At 40.5% G+C, this 20506-nt stretch overlaps 1 protein-coding gene across 7 annotated transcripts in view; it reads right to left on the reverse strand.

Annotated features, from left to right (window-relative positions):
• Positions 1-20506, reverse strand: part of specc1 (sperm antigen with calponin homology and coiled-coil domains 1) — a 78146-nt gene that overhangs the window by 25272 nt on the left and 32368 nt on the right. For all 7 annotated transcript variants that reach the window (XM_085288434.1, XM_085288431.1, XM_085288432.1 and 4 more), the window contains 9 exons: positions 15051-16612; positions 12922-13129; positions 12287-12360; positions 9750-9925; positions 5894-6057; positions 5125-5225; positions 4958-5033; positions 4126-4270; positions 1682-1784 (listed from right to left, as the gene is read on the reverse strand). In XM_085288434.1, coding sequence (XP_085144560.1) covers positions 1682-1784; positions 4126-4270; positions 4958-5033; positions 5125-5225; positions 5894-6057; positions 9750-9925; positions 12287-12360; positions 12922-13129; positions 15051-16612 — 2609 coding nt within the window. The remainder of the gene's footprint in view (positions 1-1681; positions 1785-4125; positions 4271-4957; positions 5034-5124; positions 5226-5893; positions 6058-9749; positions 9926-12286; positions 12361-12921; positions 13130-15050; positions 16613-20506) is intronic.

The following is a 20506-nucleotide window of genomic DNA, read 5'->3' on the forward strand; positions in this document are numbered from 1 at the left end:
CATGGAGAATATGCAAAGGCACGAAGGGACCACAGCTCTAACCCTATGCCACAGACTGAAACACACCTAGCAGCCAAATCTTCTTAATGCATTCCTGATACTTGCAAATAATCACACGGTGTTGCTAAGCCCTCTGTGAGAGCAGATCATAAGATCCCATAGTTAAATCCACACCAGTAGGAATGAGGCTCTATTAAGGGGTATTAATGTTGTACTGAACTGAATTAAGATTTGCAGTTTAGTTTATTGTTCTTCACGAGAATATTTAAGAGGGAAATATTATTCGTGTGACAGCTAAAGACACTTATTACTTGGTACATTGTCTGTACCAAGTAACAAGTGTCTCCCTAGATCAAACTACAGCCATTGAGAGGTAGTGACATTGTTATGTTATCAGTGTGTGGGCGCAGCAGAGAGTAAACTTCCTGAAGACGCAGCCCAGTGGTTTTGTTTCGATTTTTAATCGCCGTGTTAAAAGATTTCCAGGAAACTCCTTTTTTTCCAATGAGCGAGAAAACTGTGGCATCAACGAATGCTACAAGAGAGCGTCTTTAAACATGCTCCCCACTGCCCGAAGATGTCAAAACAGTCTAAACAATTTGAGCCGGGCAGCCTGTGTTCAGGAGCAGCATTTTATCAGACAGATTGTCAGTTTTATCTCATTAAGTCAGCTGTTTCCATCACAAGAAGATCTGCTGAGCGTGTTTCACCAACATACGCACCATGAGGCCGTCAAGCACCAGTTCTCATAAGAAAAGAAGAGGCAGTGTGGGGTGGGGTGGGGTTGGGTGGGGGAATCAAAGTTCACTGAGCACCACTGTCCTTGTGAAATAGAACTATTGATCTGACAGCTCATCCAATAATTCACTATTTATCACTGTGACAGCTGGGTTTATTTTTAGCAGTTATTATCACCTGTGCTTTCTCATACTTGGTTAAGCCAGAGTTACGTGCTATCAGACTCACCCCCAAACCCCAGAGACGCACAGTCAGTTACATCTGTAACTGTAATTCCTATCAGAAGGCTGAGAGTGATAAAAGAATTGCTTTTTTGGAGGCTGCAGCCAGTCCCCCTGTATAGCTTTAGCATACTGGCACACAAACACAGTGATTACAGAGGTAAATCTCTAATCCCACTGGGGTTAATAGGCTCCTTAAACTAGGTATTAAGGGAGCGTGTTAGCACTAGGGCTTCCTGGAACCAGTTAAAGCCGCTGGGAGCACAACAACATAAAAAAAAAAAAAAAATGAATGGGCAAGCATAAAAACAGTGCAGGCTGTGAAAATACATACAGATATAAATCCAGTGTGTCTGTAAGACTGGGTGCTTTGCTTCATTGCTTCCATTACTGCTGTGCCACAGCGATTTCATATCCCCACTGAGATGACAGGAGGAGTAATGTGCCATTACAGTCCGGCACATCACTCATGGCAGGAAAATAAAACAAAAAAAAGAAAAGAAATAGCTACCGAACCTGAGGGCAGACTAACCAATACTGCATACATGTAATATGAAAGGGGGGACGGGGGTGGGGGGGCTGTCATCTCGCCTTTAAATAAGAACCGGACGAGTGAAACACTCAAATGAAACAGTCAGACAAAGATGCAGAAAAGAGCAGGGTGTGAAAGTGAGTGGGGCTCGTCTTGTGTCTGAGAGAGGTCTCCGGCCTGTGATCCCTACCGGATAGCCTTCTGTTTTCTTCTGGCACCACTTCAGTAGAGCATTTCTCTTAGATCCTCCGTACTCCCGCGCCAGTGCAGCCAAGGGGTCCTTTCTTTCCACACTGTCACAAGGGAAACACGAACCACAATCACATAGAGAGATTTTTTGGGTGGAAGGGGGGAGCAAGTTTGCAGTAAGTCATCGAGGGGATAAGTAACCATGCAAACTTGAGTGCATATGATGATCACAGCAAAAGGCTTTGTTCAATTATTTAAGTCCCCCCAAAATTTCTATATAAAAGGTAATTCAAGTGGTCCTGATCTAATAACACACAACTTATTTCTGATTTCTCACATGCATGCTTTCGGAAGCTAAAAACTTCCATTCCTCTTTTTCTTCTTCTTTAGACTTTGGTGTTTTAGTTCAGGAAGGTTACAAAGGTTGGCCATCTTTAAATAACATAATGGGCTCATAAATATTAACTTTAGAGCTAAAAATGAGCCTGCCTCCATGATCACAGTGTACAATGACCTGCACAACATACCATTATTGAAAAACTAGATCCATTTCAGTCCTGAAAAATTTGAATAAACCCTTTTTAAAAAAACAAAAACAAACTCTTAATGCTCTCTTTAAAAATAAAATTCCTACATAGCTTTTCCAAATGTTCCCTGTTTGAAAACTCCCTTCTGAATTCCAGGGCTTCGAATTATCATTACAAGACTGAAGCTTCTTTGGTTTGCTTGTGCATTTGTGTTGGAGTTAAGAGTTGGCTCAAGATTACTTTGGCGTGAATCCAGCACCCACTCTGACTTTAAGTGTTGGGATGTAAACCTTTAGCAAAGTTTTTTTTAGTGGCATCTGTTTTACTTTTCATCCATCAAATATTGGCAAACAGTACACTCAATGCATTTCTCTAAAATCCCCCAAAATTGTCCAACAAATTGGATAAATGCCTATCTGCAGTATTATTCAAAGGGGCTTCTCCCAAGGGTTTGTGCTGGAGCTGAGGCCATGGGAAGACCATGAGACATGGTCATTGCTGTGAGCATAGTAAATATTTCACACGTCATCGCTGCTCTGCTGCTGAATTCATTATTTCTCCGTTTGAGGCACCATAATGCCAGAAGGAGCAAGATGCTATCCAAACATATATTGCAGTGCGGAGAGTATCTGCATTTATCATCAGTGATACAGCAGCTTTATCATGAGCCTTTAAAATACCAAATATGGAAGGAGACAGCCCCCTAATCTCCTCTTCCAGAAAGTCTACAACTCCTTCACACACATTTACATTAATAATGTCAAGAGTGAATAGATGGTAAGAAAAGATAGACTGCACTAGGGAAAAGGAAGGCCAATTATCTGTGTGGAAAATTTATTCTTGGTAGCACAAACAATACTGTAAAAATACAGCTGTGTGCAAAGTGCAGAGAGCTGAACAGTCATGACAGCAGACAAGGATGTGGAGAGGCTGGACTGACAGGTTTCTGAGTTTCAACATAAACAATGAGTGCTGTTTATTAATGTCAACTGTATGCTGACTGAAGCTAAGGGTGTTGTCCAGTGTGCTGGCCAAGTATTTCGCCTCTGTCAGTGCGCCCCAGGGCGGCTGTGGCTACAATGTAGCTTGCCATCACCAGTGTGTGAATATGTGTGTGAATGGCTGGATAACTGGTTGTGTAAAGCACTTTGGGGTCCTTAGGGACTAGTAAAAGTGCTAAACAAATACAGGCCATTTACCATTTATTTCATTGCTTTAACTAACTTTGCTGTTTCGAAGTTGCCACCATTTACATCAGATGCAATCACGAGTGTACACAGACATGAGCTGTCCGTGCATGAAAACGATCACTAGCAAGAAGAGTATAAAAACATGTTTGTTCACCATTTGCCTCTCTTCCCATTCTGATAAGCCAACACTCCATCTACTGTGTGCAGGCCATCGGTGTCCAAACAGGAATGCTGGACATAAAATTTGGGAAACTAACAGAGAAAGCTTTAACTAGTGATATCAAGAGGGAGTATGCAAGTTTAAAAAGCAGAAATACAACAGCACCCATTATATCTGTAACCACCACCAGTTTTAGAGTCATGCAGCCTATTTTAAAGCTACATTTAAAAATAAATAAACTTTGTTTTGTTAACTGCTTGTGAAGATTTGCCATCACAGCAATGGCCTTCTTTAAAAACAAAATCAGCTTTAAAGCTTCAGTGAGAGATCAACTTATTCACATTTTTGCTTTGTCACAGTATTGGGAAGCATAAACCCAGAACAAATCCAGACATGTAGTTTTCATGTGGTGAAATCATAGTCAAATATGTTAGCTCCTCCTAAGCTTAAAAAAAAAGAAAAAAAAAAGAAGAATTTTTTCAGGTATGATTAAATTACCAGCTCCAGTTCAAAGTAGCAGGTTTGTCTCAGAGTGAAGTGCTATTTAAAAATAAATAAACAAACTCACCTGAGCTTGCTGCTTCCTCGGTTGTAGCTGAAGGATGGCGTGCGGCTGCTGAGGGAGGCAGAGGTTTTGATTACAGACTCCAGTGACGGGCTTTTCCTCATAAGGCTGTTAGGTTTCAGGTCTTCCCTGCAGCTCGCCAATTTGTCTGTGGGAATTAAAACAACACACAGGAGAATGAAAAGAAAGTTAGAAATGGAGGGATCAAAATATAAAGTACATTTGACAAATCACATGTGCAGTTGCAGGGCATGAAAGGCAATGGGACAAATAGAAATTAATTGTATTCTGCTTTAAGACTTCTAGCGTTCTGCAGTTATGGAAAGTCACATTATCCTCCAAGGTGTCTATGTTGCTAAACTACTGATGTACCCACTGTGTACAAAATAATACTTGAATTCTAATGAGCAGTAAAATCTAAATAATCTGGATTTACTGCAATAAAACATTTTAAAAAAAAAAATCCCTTATCCAATTAAAGTAATCCTGTGATTCTAAAGTCACTGTGTTTTTCAAATGACTCCTCAGAGATGGAGCAAGAAGACCTACTGAATGTAGATGCTGACATTTTAAGAGCCATGCACAAAATTTACAGCATTTGGTTGCCAAGGAGAAAAATCATAAAATTTTCCACCAAACTAGCATCAGTCGGATGTTTGCATGTCTTTAATACCATTCATTTAGTGCTCATTGAACACTCATAGTGGACTTTGGCTGTCAGTCTGTTGACCTAAAAGCCACCATTTGTTCCTGTGTGACAGTTAAAGGAAGTATGGATATTTGATAGCAAATTTATACCATTACAACATGCCCAAATCCCTTCTGTGTTACATACCATGAGGATGGGAGAATTCTCCGTGATTAATTCTTTTTTCCAGTGTCTTTGATAGTGGCTTTATGTGCGAGTGTCTCTAAAAAGAGAATGAAACAGTCATCTGAAACAGTTCCACTCACAGGAAGTCTGTATTTAAAGGGAATTTTAAAGGGAAACAGGGTGTATACCTGGATGGGGGATACAGCAGCAGCAGGTGCAGTGCGCACAGGGATCCCACTCAGTGGGCTTCTTGAGGAGGAATGCATTTGAACCGTGTGACCTGGCCCATCTGAAACACCAAGTCATGTAACCATTGAGTTCAAAAGTGCTCTGTAAAGCCTGCATTTATAGAAGCAAAGAATAACCTTTTTCAAAGATTAAACAAATGTCACAGCCCACTGTCCGCTTTTTTTTTTTTTTTTTTTAAACAGTTTTAAACAGTTGGACTCCTAGTCCTCTTTTCATTTTTGATATTTGAGAAATTAATAGTATATTTTACTCAGTTTTGGTACATTTCCCCCAACAATTTATTTTGAAGTTTAGCTTGTTTCATGAAAAAAAGAAAAAGAAAAAAAGAATAGCCTTGGTTGAAAGATTAAATAAAACCAGTAAAACTGTCCTAATGTATGCAGCTCTACATAATGTTCATGTCAAGCTGCTTAATAAATGAAATAAGAGGCACCATCTCCATAATGCATGACTAAAGTTTCTAAATGAAAATGCCTCCTATCAGTAAGATATATCCAGCATGTCATTTTTGATTTTACTGAGACACACAAGGAAACCCTCAGACCTGTCTGAGGCCAGCTTAGCCAGGACCGTCCAGCCCAATCGCACAAGTTGCAGAGAAAAGCCACATATTCATAGACCTCTCAGCAGCTGTTCTGCTCTACAGTTACACTGCGTAATGGGATGCCCTGAAAGTGTGTGTCTGTGTGCTGGGGTGCTCGTGCTCACTTTGTCCAACAGTATCAAAGGACTTAATGAGGGATTTGACAGTAGCTCCAGGCTCTGTGTTGGAATCTCCGCTGGCGTCGGCGGGCGTGGCTGGGATCATGGAGATGCCGCACCAGTGACGGCCGTTATCCGAGTCAGACACTCTCGCCTCTTCACCTTGGGACCTGGCAGACACAATGAACAGGATTGCTGTGTGGACACACAGGTAGCACAAACACTAGAGGGAGGAGAAATGGCAAATTGTGACCTGGTGAATTTCAAAACCCTGAATTTAGAACTTATCTTATGAGATAACCCATTGACCAGTGAGAAAGGGGAGACTGCACGTTTTAAAAAAATAGGGTGTTTGCTCAGTGTATCAACAAGATCATGTGATCAGCTTGAACCAAAGAACTGTCAATAACTGATGACTAGCTGGAGACAAAAAGAGTTTGGAAAACCTTAATGTGAGCAGTAGAGACGCTTTCTGCCGTTGTACCTGGTGAACATTGGACCAAAGGCTACAGCGTGAGGGTCTGCAGCCTCTTTACAGACAAGAGGAGACAGAAATGACAAACAAGTTCTTAACTCACTTTCAAAAAAAAAAAAGTAGACTGACAGAGAAAGACGACTGCAGTTATACTGGTGTCATTTAATTTATTCATTTGCCTGATGAACAGCAGTCAGACATAATAATACACGTCTAAGTTCACAAGCATAAAACCAGTCACGAGTCTTTCTAGGCAGAATAAATTAACAGGACATTCATAAATTGTTCATCGAAAGAAAATGATCCATCACATTGTTAGTAGCTCATCTTTCTTTAGAAGGTCGGGTTTCTTGAGTGAATTCAAATGCTTACATTTTGAGCACCAGTACCTTTACCTTGGGATTAAAATATGGCTTTTAAAAATTGTAACCTGAGATCCTGCAACCGTATGACCGTATACTACCACAGTATGCAATATTCTATTGAAGTTTTTGTTGAACAATGAAATAAACCTTTCAAAATTATATCACAGTACTTGAGTGACACATTAAGAAGGATGTTAAAGAAATCTCAGAGTCCCATTATAACATTTTTTTTTTTTTTTTTTTTTTTAGAGTAACCTCAGAGGCTCAGATAAAAAGTGTGTGTTTAATTCTACATCATCTTATGCAGCTAAAAAGTTGAATTAAAGAAAATGAGTTCAGCTCATAATTTAAAAGTGGTTTCTTGTGTGAAATAAAACAATCATTTTAGGAACATGTAACACAGTCTTCTTGGTCTAAGGGTTAAAATGGCATGTTTCAGTAGAGCAAAAAGTGGCTTGGAGGAACAGCTGTTTGCGTTTGTGGCAGTTCCAATGTTGGTAGTATAATATTAAGAAGACATTTAGAAGAAATATCGCTATCATTAAAAACAGGCAAATAGAAACAGTGCAGAGGATACCTGTGTGCTGAGATGACAGAGATTTAAAGTTATTATGTGTTCTACAGTGCCATCAAATGGCTAAATAGGAAACTGCATTTTAGACCAATCAGAGGAATCAAGAGTCAAGTAAACAAGTGACAACAATCTGACTAATATAGAGCTAGTAAGCAGAATAATATTAGGTCCAGAACTATATACTGTATGAATATCACTGGACTTTTGTTCTGTTTTGTTGCTTTGGCCTTGCGATGTGTATTTTCTGATGTTATGAGTTTGTCTTTGTTCTGGCAGTGTTTGGGAAACGCAAGTCTCTGAGCTTTGCTACTCTCTGAACATTTACCCATATTTTCATACCGCTACCAGTTTTTTCAGTGTTCTTTCTGTAACACTTCATCTGTTCAACTTTCTGAAAGGCACAAAGCAGCTTCACACATTATTATAAACAAACAAACAAAAAATATAAGTCTCTCACTCCTGGAATCTCAAACACAAGAGAATCACAAAAATAAAGGGTACATTTTATTGAGAAACAAAAATACAGTATTTTTAAAAGGTCATGAAGACATGAAGAGAGATAGAAGCCGTTCTGTGTCACAAGAATTCGTCTGTGGTTACAGAGGTCACAGTGGCTTACAATTAAACTATTTTACCACATTACATGTTTAATGTCATATTAAGTGCAACAATAACACTGTCTTCACGTGGTGCTGAGGTGAGAGACGCTTCTTTAGTGCCCTTCTACTGCCGTCTTGGTCTCAAAAGTGGCCCCGGAACTTATTCTGGAGAGAAAAGAAGAAAGGACATGAACTGCAGTGTAACAGCTAATGTTTACACAATGACCTTGTTTTCTTCTCAGCATTATTATTTTCAAAGCCAGACCTGTGGGTGCTTGCAGACTTCTAAAATCTCTGCTCCATGCATACCTCAAAGGATTAATACAGTCACTCAGAATCAAATTTCAATAAAATCACCCTGTGATGAAATGTATCTGCAGCAGATGATGCATTGCATGAGTTTAATCCAGTCATGCCGTGCAGACCATCCTGCTATACAACCAAAAAACAATTAAGAGTGTTATTCATTTAAAGGACAGCAGGTGGCACCAGATACATCTACTCGAACCAAAGGTTGAAAAAAAGAAAAAAGAAATCAGGCAAAGCAAACCAAAAAGGGCATGATACCCCTGAGGGTGCAGTCAGCCAGCACACAGAAAGACAGACAGAGTCAGACAGGCTGAAGCGGCAACACGAAGCCAAACATAGATAGGAAGGTCAGTGAGCATCAGCAGCACACAGGGCAGGGAGAGGCAGGCTGGCTGAGAGAGCACTGCAGGGCAGGAAACTCACCTGGGCTTTACACAGGGAGGCTTGTCAGAGGGACTTCTTTGATAGAGTCATCACAGGGAACTGCTGGAGGTGGGGAGCGGACGCAGCGTAACAGCTAATCTCGGGGAGAGTTTGCTGATTTAGCCGTGGTCTAAAGCCACTACTATATTCTGAAGTACTGCATGAAATCTGAAGAAAAGACATATCTGGTTTTTAAACCAAATATTACGGTTTCTTAAGTGGTAAAACTACTGGTGAGCAGTTTAATAATTAATAGTAATAAAATAGTTTTTTTTAAATATAAATTAATTAAATTAATAAAAATTTGTTTCGCTACCTGAAAGGATTATACCATGGCCAGCCACAAATATAAAGAGAGCGCTGTACAGTCACAAATCTAAGCAGACTTTGCCACAGAAGTATTTGACCTGGCTTGATAATGAAAGAAGACAAGACTGTCAAAAACACTATGGTATATGCACACTAAAACACACTTGTATAACAACACACGATCCAACGCAATGCTCATCAACAACAATGCTGCACTGACATATTCCGATCGCACTATGTGAAGTCTTGAATAGTGTGACAGATTGGTGTGGGACATTTGCTGTAAAAAACTAATCACAGATTCTGCTCTGACCATGAAGCAGATCTGCCACCATTTATTAAAAAAAATAAAATTTTATATTATTCATATTGTCCTATCAAAGTTTGCTGCATTTTGAGCGTCAGGAATAAACGTTACCAGAGGGTAAGTGTGGAAGAGGGAGACGGAGAGGGCAGCAGCTTAAAAGGAATAGAATACACAGAGGGAAATACCACAGGAGACGGCTCATTTACCAACAGAGTCTGCCAAATCCCGGGAACCTAGACTCAAAAGCATCAAGGTTTGGATCTTGTGAAACATCATAAACTAAATTGTATCTATACTAAATGTAGATATGTCTAAATAGATTATTGGGTGGTATTCTTATTCATTAAGCATGTATAAAACACAGGTAATAAGAGATATGGCAGGACTCTGGCAGGTATATCATAACTACATTTGTACAGGGAGAAAAGAACTGCAGCCCAATGCTAAAAAAGGGGAAACTGGTGGAGGGAGAGGAACTGAAAAATATGGGGAAGATAGTACCTGACTCCCTGCAGGGCCTCAAGGTCTGCAGAAAGCTTTGCATTACGATCCTGCTCCTCCTGCAGCTCCCTCCTGAGTGTGCGCAGCTCCTGTTGAGCTTCCACCTTGATATCATTCGCTACGACCACAGCCGTCTGGAGGTCTGCCTGAAAACGACGCCACTCCTCCTTTTCATCCTGAAGGCACAAACATGCAGAATCATATACATGTTATTCATTCTGACAGAAAATGACTCAAAGACATTTGAATTTAGTTGAAATGGAAGAATGACTGGTCCTTATATGAAAGGAAACGAGATATTACATGCATTTTTTATATTCTTGTGAATATTCAATCCACCAATTACTGGAAAAACTAACAACGCATCAGTGAAATTTTGCTTAGTTATTTCAAACTAGAATTGAGTATGAAAATTCACTTCAAGACATAAAAAAAAGGAAAAAAAAATCTGATCTCTGATCTCAACATCAAAAATCAAAAGGTAGACACAACAACTTTTTGGCTTCCTCCCGGGAACAAACACTGGGGAAAAAATAAAAAATAAAATAGGACTTCCCTTACCACTGAGGTAGAAATCAAAAACATCTAAGCACCCAGTTAATGACACCCAGTTATAACTCTCCTGCAGGCCTGATTCCTCCTTCCCACCTTCTTCTCTTACAGAATGCTCATCAGAGTTAAAATCCTGGCTCCACTCTAATTTTCTTGAGCTCAATGAGGATAAAACTGAAATCCTTATCGGCACTAAATCCAACCCTACTAAAGGCAAATCATTTCACTCTCACTATTGATAACTCCACAGATTTCCCTTCACTTCAGGTTAAGAGCCTTGGTGTCATCTTAGACAGCTCACTATCCACTAAATCTCACATCAATGATCTCACCCGTTCTGCCCATTTCCGTCTACGCAACATTAACCGGTTACGTCCTTCTCTTTCCACCCAGTCTGCGTCCATAGTCTGTCTTGTCCACAATCTCGTTACCTCTGGCATTGACTATTGTAATTCTCTCTTGGATGGTCTCCCCCAAAAATCCCTCCATAAGCTTCAACTGGTTCAAAACTCCGGACCAGAACACAGAACCCCCCTCCGACCAGCACACAAACCCTAACCTTCAGGAACTTCACTGGCTCCCTATGAAATTCCGAATAGTATACAATCTTCTTCTGCTTACCTTCAAGGCCCTTCATAACCTTGATCCTCCCAACCTTTCTGACCTGTTAAGCACTACCTCTTCTGCCTGCTCACTTCGATCTTCTTCTATCCAGCTTGCTGTGCCTTCTTTCTGCCTCTGCACCATGGGAAGCAGAGCTTTCAGTTGCTCTGCTCCCAGGCTGTGGAACTCTCTACCCCCAGATATAAGAAACACTGGTTCTCTCCCCCAGTTTAAATCCCAACTCAAAACCTATCTTTTCAAATCTGCATATTCACTGTGAACTTACTGTTTATTTTATCATGTGTTTTTTTTTTATTTTTTAAATTGTTCTTCATTTTGTCATTGTTCTATTATGCGTTTTATTCTATTGTTAAGTGTCCATGGGTGTCTTGAAAGGCGCTTTTATAGAAAAATGTATTGTTATTGTTATTATTTCTTATCATTATCATTATCATCATCACCATTATTATCATTATCATCATCAATATCAATCAAATTTGTACTTTATAGATTTTGGGTTTTTTTGTTTATGTAGTCTCTGCATTACACCAAATTTTGTTTTCTACTAGAACACCGACTTTCCTCAGGATTTGATAAAAATTTCAACAGTTTTAGTATTTTGTAAGACCACCAACAATTAGCAGCCACACAGCACAAGCTGAAGATTACGATAATGATTATCACCATTAGATCCACCAAGTCTTGATCTGCCACACTTGATGTCTTTTTTAAATCTATAAATGTCCATTTTAAAGCGTTGGTGGCTGTAGCTCAGGAGATAGTACAGGTCTGCTAATTGGAAGTTTTCATGAATTTGTGTGAAAGCATGTGAATGAGACATGTTGTAGAAAGTGCACTGAGTGCTCAACTACAGTAGAAATGCTGTACTATACAAGAACCAGTTCATTAAAACTAAACTGATGGAAGAAGCTGCCTGTGTCAGGACCCCATCTGCATATTCTAAAATGATACTGGAACAATGTTTAGTGGAAAGAAGACTTATTGGTCTCTTTGGCAAAAAAAAAAAAAACAAAAAAAAAAAAACACAAGGAAAAACTGAAAACATCACCATGAACTTAATGTGTCACTCCACCAAAAATTTCTTCCTTGTAGGAATTCAAGGACAACTGTAAAAGAATGGCTACGGTTATGTGAACTAAGCTGTAAGTGCATAACTCTGTGACAATTATCACAATAATATGGATGCTTGCATGGCTTAAAAATGAAAGAGAAACAACATACTGTAAACGAAAGATGTCATATGGTATACACTAAACAAAAGGGCTGTCCTCTGAGCGTGTCACATTACATGCCACATAATTAGAGAGCTACCAAGATGTGAACTTTTAAAACTCAGTACATCAGGTCTGCACACTTCTTACCTTCATTTGTCTACTCATAACTTTCAGTTGCCGCTCTGCTTCAGCCTTCTGCTCCTCCAGCTTTTTGACCAGATCTGCAATGGTAAATTCAAGGTCTTTGAGAACTTCTGCCTAAACACTACCATCGCTGAGGTCTAGCTTACCGTAGGTTTAATAAATAAGCATTCACTATGAGCAGCACAGTTTTCAGTATTGTGGAGCGCAACCAACTTACAGCTTAACATCTATTGTATAAGTAGTGGTGTCTAGCAATAGCAATATCAGACTAAATCCAGAATTTGTAGAAGTCTGTCAAAACACAGTGTGTCCAGCTATATGGAATGAGCCAGCTGCAGTAATGCAAAGTCAATGACAGATGAGTTACAGCATGAACTCACATTGCATGGCGCTTTTATACACTCTCAGTTGCTAGTTTATGAGCTTTCATTAATGCAGTCTATTCCAGCGCTCATTCAATAAATCTTACCTTTATGAATCTAAAGCTCAGTGTTTGTTAAAACTGTTTAAAGATGTGATGTTTCACCACTGTGGACACGTTTCTAATATTTTATGAGCATTTATGAGGACTTCAAGTTATGACTCCACAAAACATTAGAGAATAGCAGGGACCTGAACCCCTATTTATATTAACTTACTTTCCATGTCCAGGACAGCCTGGTTGGTGTGACAGTTAACAGCCCTCTGCTGCTCCACCTGGTCCTCCAGCTCAAATATGGTCTCCTTCATCTCCTTCACCTGGTTCTCACCCTGGATTCCCGCTTCCTCCAGGGAAGCCACTTGGTTACATAGCTCCAGTTCTCTCTTTTCAGCCCGCTCCTGAAGCTGCTGACATTTTGCCTCCACCTGTGTACATGTAAACATACAAGAGCTTACAGTGACTTTAAGACATCATTGTGCAAAACAGACATGTGGTTAAGTTGCCTTTGGTTAAAGAAAGAATAATAATGGATTTCACTGTATATATCTCAGGATATTAAATAAAAGGTACTTGCTTCATTTTTTTTTACCACAACTCCTCAATCGTTGTGATTAATAAAACAAACAATAAAGTTGTGTCTGACATCAATAATTTGGCATTCAGCGAAATGAGTGACATGAAAGATGGCACCAACTCTGACTAGTTCTGACTACATCATGGTGTTTTTTGCTCCACTGAAAGCTTTAGTCAAAGTTCTACTATGATTGCTGCTTTGAGAAATGACTTTGTAAAGTCAGTCTTTGACAGAACAAGATACTAAAACGAGACAGTGATGTAGTCACGCAGGACACCCTCCAACTGACACCACGTGGCTCTAATAGATCAAGATGTTTGTAAGTGAACTTATGGAGTGGTCACACCCTGACACCCACGTGCCTGAGGAGAGTTATGTGACTCTGAGGGTCCACCCTACTGTTGGCACCACAGTCACAGCCCAGTAATGACAACATCACTAAGCTGATGGTGACACATTTCGCTTTGGAACAACAACCGCCAACATGACCCCTAACTCATACTGCCTCAGCAGTTCTCGGATGTGTGGTGTTGTAGGAGAAAACCAAAATGAATACTGAGGAAACATATGAAAATCATTTAAGTGGCATTGAGTTCATGCATTGCAGTGGTGAGGTACTCAGTACCAATTTAACGGTCATGTTCACACCAGTGTGAGAGAAGTTTGTCCTCAGTCACACTCAAGAGAAAAATCACATGGCTTTTCCTTTCAGTCAAATTTTTAATCATTAAGATTCAAGACTCTTAATTATGAAAGCAAAACAAATTTATAGCAATAAGAAGTTCTGTACTTCTCAAGTACAATATATGCACAAGATTATAAGATATTACGGACAACTATGGCTGCTGTGTTTTGCAATTCTATACACAACTTACAGTAAGAGCGGATGAACAAATTGCTGTTTTGGTCACAGCAAGTCATAATTTACATCACAGGACCACTTTAAAAACAGTCCACAGGATCCATACTAAAACTGTACAGTGGTTGAAATGATCAGCGTTGAATTTTAATACGTTTATTAAGGAGAACTTGTTATACAACTGCAATTCTTCGGCTTAATAAATCAAACATAATTAAAAGCACTTGGTTGATTACTTGTATTTTTTTTAAAACATCTGTAACATGTTATATAAAGTGAAATTAAATTTGTGAACTGGATCATAGACTGTGCCCAAATTCAGGGGCTACATCCTTCGAAGGACCTGGCCTTCCCGGTCTATGTAGGCCGCGTAGGTTGGAAGGGCAAGGCTGTTAAATTGGACGGTCTAGCCTACGACGTGTGGTTTCTGTTACCTAGCAACCACGACATAAGCAGCTACACCTGTGGTGGATGGCATGTTCGACAGTATACGTGGTTTGTCATATTTTATTTACATTATTACATCTATGTAAGCAGTTTCCCCAGTCTAAAAACATGTATGTATGCATCAGATCAGAGTATTCATTCATTCACACACACACAGTCTTCCAATTTGTTTTTATACACTATTATTTTTGTTTTAGGAATTAGCATACACCTATTTCTCAGTCAAATTTGTTCATAAGGAAACATCATAAATGAAGTTCTTACTGCTCACATGCCACTCGGTTGCTTCCACTGAGTGTACTAACTACAGAGAGCCAAGATATGAATATGAATAGTTTCCAAAATGTCAAGCATATTTTCTTTATAGTGCATTTATGTGTTTAATCAACTGACCTGGTGAAGGTGCAATAAATATATTATGAATGCCAAGACGGAAAATATGTTATCAATTTTGCCCGTCTCTTACCTTAGACACGGAGGCTTGCACATGCTCAGTCTCAGCCTGCGCCTGAAGCAGCTCCTGTCTTAGTTCTGTCAGCTCCACTCCCAGCTTGTCTCTCTCAGTGTGGGCTGTCTTCAGCAGAGTCTGCAGCTCAGTGTTGTCACTGGCACTTTGCATAGCCTTCAACTCAGTCACTTTTTGCCTCTCAATGTCCACCTGTGCCTTCAACCTGTTGTTTTCCAGTCTCAGACCCTCAGCTGTTGCCCTCTGGTCTTCTGCAGCTTGAGCTGCCTGACCTCCGGCTTCCAGCTCTCTGTCCAACTGGGCTTGCAACCTGTCTAACTCCTCTCTGAGGCAGCGCACCTGGCTCTGGGCCTCCTGGTGCTCCTCCTCCAGGGCCCGCAAGCTGCCCGTTAGTTGCTGCTGGATGTCTACTAGCTTCTCCCGTTCAAAGCGTGAACTCTCTACCAGCTCAGCATACCTCTGCTCCAGTTCGACCAGTCTAGGCCTCTGGCTACCCAGCTCCTCCTCCCTCTGGGCCTGAGCCTGAGCCTGCTCCTGAAGCCGGACAGAGAGCGTTTCATTCTTTTGGGCCAATACCTCCAGACGCTCTCTCTGCTGTTGAAGTGAGGTCTGCAGGAGTCGTTTCTCCTCAACCAGACGCTCGTTCTCAGCTGTCAGCTCCTGCACCACTTGCTGCTGGTCAGCCAGCTCCTGTATTGTTGCCTGCAGTTCCTCCGATGTGCTGTGGTGGCTCTCCTCCATCTTGTGAATCTGTTCGGTTAGGCTCTGCAAGGAGATGTCCTGACCTCTGGCACTGTTAACTGCGCCTGCTTGATCAGTGCTCCCACTGACACCACTGCTTGCTGATTCTGAGCGTGATGGGATCTTCTCAAACTCTGAGGAGTCAGGTGACGGTGACCCCTTGGTGATGTCAGAACTGGAAGATCCAGAGGTTTTGAGTGGGCTGGCAGTAGAGGGGAGACTATGCTGTTGCGGAGCTGAAGAGTCTGAGGACAGGCCATTCACCAGAGGCTTGGAGGAAGTGCTTGTGTTTGTACTACAGATAGAAGATGCCTCCAAGCTAAGCAGCTTCTCCTTCAGTGCCTGATTCTCCTCTCTGAGGGCTGCCAGCTCCCTCTGAAACTTCCCATTCTTCTCCCTCAGCTCTCCAACCAGCACAAGGGCCTCCCCCACCTGTCCTTGCTCGCGATCGGCTGCAGGTTCTTGAGGTGAAACAGAATTGGATGAGGGTGAGGAGGAAGCAGAAGAGGCTTTACCCTTACAGCGTTGCAACTCCATCCTGAGATTGCTGATCTCTAGGTCTTTAGCCTTTGCCTCAGCAAGAAGCTCCTTCACCTGGCTTTCCAGAATACTCTTTTCTTGGCCCTCTGCATCTGCACGAGATTTGGCTGAATTACGGGTCTGTCTTGTCATGGTCGAGAGGCTGGAAGTGCTGGCACTGGAAACCAGTCTCTTTGTGGAATTGCTCTTCAGCTGGTCCCTTAGAGAGCTGCGGTCTCTTGTTATGGCAGAGGGCATTTCTCTAGGAGCAGGGATTCCAGACTTCTTGACAGTTTGTGCACCTGAAAAACACACAAAGTAGTATATAATGAAACGGTGTTTAATTATCCAGTGGCAAAACTGATTTATAAGTGTAAACAATTTTTTCCCTTCGCTTTGTCAGCTAAAAGGCCACTTTAACAGACTGTGTTGGGGACCAATTGTTATAAAGACTTAAATGCCAAAACAAATCTAAGCCTCTACATCTGATAGCTGCTAAAATCATAACTATAACCTTCAAACAAAACTGAGTGGCTACATAAGTAGAACCACTGAAAATTTCATAAAACCAATACAAACAATATTATTTACAAGGATCAAACTTGTTAATTGTGTTTAATAGCTAAAGTGGATCAAATACTCATTTAATTTGAAACTGAAAAATACAAAGAAACAAAAGAGTCCACTTGGACTACAAATGTAAATCCTGTGATGATACAGAGTCCAGATTCATAATTTGTGATTCATGCATCAATAAACTTGTTCTTTGTAGTATTATCATGTAGCAGGCTTCACACTGACAAGTGGAGGTTAACAGAATCAACATACCCCCATGCTAGAACCAGGAATTTGTTAACATCATGTGATGACACTAACTGAACAGACAGTGCATCGCATTCATACTTGTATTATTCAGCACATGGTCACTATACCCTATTCACATATTGTTCTCTGTTTGGACAACAGTACATTTGCCTGACACTGTCTGTTGCTCGCTGTAACCATTCATGACTGCAGCAGAGCCTAACTGCATCAATGTGGGCTGCAGCCACGAGGCCTTTCTAGACCCCTCTCAAATATGAAGAGTATTTACTGATGCCTCGCATGAGTTGTGTGCCGCCTGAAAACGCTGTATTGTTTGTTTTCAGATCATCAGCAAACAGCAAAACGGACACAAGGGGCCTGCTTGTTTCAAAGGATGACAAAGGTCCCTGTGCACGTGGAGCAATCAGGCACAGAACAGTTTAAGCAGAGCACAGACAGAGACAGCACTGTCTCTCTCTCTCTCATACATGCAGCTTCATCATCAAGCCCCCAAAGCAAAGGCTAGACAGGCATCCTGTGAGGAGACGGATCATCACCCAGAGGAACATGCGCACACACTTCAAGCAAAGACGCATACAAAATGGAAAAAACAAATGGACTCGTTTTGAATGGAAATCCTATACCTCCGTGGTTTTTTTTTAATACTGTGCCATTGATAGGCTCTGTACACAGACTACCCCCTCATTCAATTAGGTAGGTAGGCAGAAGCTGCCAACACTGGCACAATTTCTGGGGTACAAAGCTGTTTAAGATTCCTGCAGTGAGAAGCCTTGCTTCGAAAGCAGAGTGGTAAAATCATATCAACTGTGTCAAAGTTTTCAGTGAAAATCCTTAAACAATCAGATTTGAAAGACAACTGTAGACTATGCAAATGAAGAATAGTAGCATGGGCTCTGGACACTGTGTGTTGTCACTCCTTAAAAGATCTGCCACGTGCCTCAAATGAAGGGATGCTACGGTTTTCTTTCCAAGCTCCTTAGATGCTACAGTTTATAAATGCAGAACTTCTTATCCTGTCAGGTGAACTGAGACCCAGATCTTCACAAAGAGCCAAAGAACTGCATCAACATTCACAGTTACATGTCTGCATTTCACAGATGATGAACCCATGACTGACAGAATGAGGACAGAAAGCACTCCTAAAGTCCCATGAAAGATGTTAACATAAAATAAACCCTGAATGTTTACTACATTTTACTATGCACTTCTCGAAGCACCATCCACACGTGGGAGGCAAAGAAACACCTACCAACTCATATTCTAATGATGGGTGCTAATAAAGAGAGGCTAAATAGGTCTATGTGAGAGAGAGTCTGGAGTGATTAAGATCAGGCTATTTCCTTGAGAATGACTGATGCCAAGAATGGGACTGTGGGCCAGCCTTCCATTTGCTGTCCCTTCATCTTCTGTTTTCTTCTTGCTCTTAGTGAATAAAACCCAGATGGAGCACATGAACTCACTCATCTTTAGATCACCCACCTCTTTAACCATGACATCACCACAGCTGCTTCATGTGCACAGAGAAATGACACCAGTCTCAATGCCAGCAGTTAGCACATGCAAAAAGAGACACTAAATAGCCACTAGTATACAGAGTCCGGTAGTTACAGAACCAAGCCTTCGATGCAAGGCTCCATATCAGAGGTGCTTTGCACTCCAATGTATCCAAATTCTACCAATTACCATTAATTAAAACCACTTATAGTATGTTTCAGTTAGAAACATTACAGTCAACAAAAGACTGATATTTACATCTGCAATAATTTATATGTGGTGATGGTTTTGTTCCACAAGCTATCTATTCTGCTATGTGGATAAATGGAAATTCAGAGGCAGGGAGAGCAGAAGCAGGACCTCCCCAGGATCCAGGACCTCAGGAAAGTAAGAGCTGGGGTGGCAGTGGTTACAAAGTGGCTTGGAAATACATGCTGATACGAGTTTTAATAGCATGCTCTATATGAGATTTGGTAATTGGATGAGTAGCAGACTACTGATTGGCATTGAGATCAGCTTATTGTCTGGGATTTATGGCAGGTACAGAACAGGTTGAACTTCCTTAAGGTTACTGAGCATTTGGTATTACTGCTGACAGGTGACAGTATTTTTTTTTTAAAACATTTACTACTACAGTTAGTTTGTTTCCATGACACTAGCTGGAGAATATTTATTATTTTATACTCAAACTACCATCCTAATTGGCTAAATGTGGAAGGACTCCCTGAGAAGAAAGAGTAAATTAGAATGTGGTCAATGATATAAAATATGATAGCTGAAGAGTTTTTACTGAGACAATATAGTTGACATGGACATGAAAAGGCACTTATAATATTATTTCCTTATAAATAACAGGGGTTTCACAAATGTTGAAGAACCAAGAAAGTAAACAAAAGAACTATTAAAAAAAATTAACCATCACGTTTTCTGAGAGTAAAACATACCACTTAGTTTACAGACTAATGAAAGAAAGAAAGTAGGTGTGTTAACATCACTAATTAGGTGTCCCTCCCATCACTAAATTCACACACCACATTACAGCAATTTGACTGTTCAGTCAAAGCGGTAATATTAACTGAGGGCATGAACTGCAGAGAAAGCACAGCACAGACTTTATAGTTTTCAGGGCACATTAAAAACTTGTACTTCTAATTACTCTATTAATGTGCAAGAACTACATTTACTTTAGGGTCTTCAAAGAATAACATTTCCACTGTGGGTGTGCAAGTGCAAACCTTTCACAAATCAAAGTTAAAGCAGAGATAGTTAGCGGTTATCTTCCCCTTAATTTATTACAGTCTTTGATGTAGGTTGGCTCAGATCCAGAATCTTTTATAGCTACATCTGAGAAGAACTACTAAATTGATGAAAAGGAGTGGAATGGGCAGGTAAATGACATACTGACTGTACCTCTTCTAGAAAGGAATAAATCTGCATGCAGCCAATGAGACCAACTCTTATTAATAGGGAGATAAAACTACTGGGAAAAGCCAGCTTTGAACAAAAAGGAGGGAATCTTTCCCAGAGCACTTTCACTGTTATATTCAGTGTATCGGGAACCGTTTTAGCCCTCTTGTCACAAATATTAACGTGTTGATTATAGCTGCCCTGGAATTTTCATATACAAGCTATACCACCACTGTTTATACAGCAACTACAAAAACAGCATGCATGTTATTGTGGAGACTGCCCACATGAAATAAATGTGTTGTTTACATTAACTAATTATCTAACTGACTCAAACAGAATGACTTCCAGTAGCGCAAACTTTTAAAAAAAAGTCATCACATTAATGCAGAGTGCAGGCTTTTTTTTTTGCTGCTAATGAAGATAAGCTTTCAAATCACAGTAGGAGCCGTGTGGATGGACACAGTCCA

This window comes from Mchenga conophoros, linkage group LG10 (genome assembly GCF_057382185.1).
Source record: "Mchenga conophoros isolate Kocher_MC1m ecotype Shallow Benthic linkage group LG10, M_conophoros_male_GT1.1, whole genome shotgun sequence".
In the NCBI taxonomy this organism is placed as follows: domain Eukaryota; kingdom Metazoa; phylum Chordata; class Actinopteri; order Cichliformes; family Cichlidae; genus Mchenga; species Mchenga conophoros.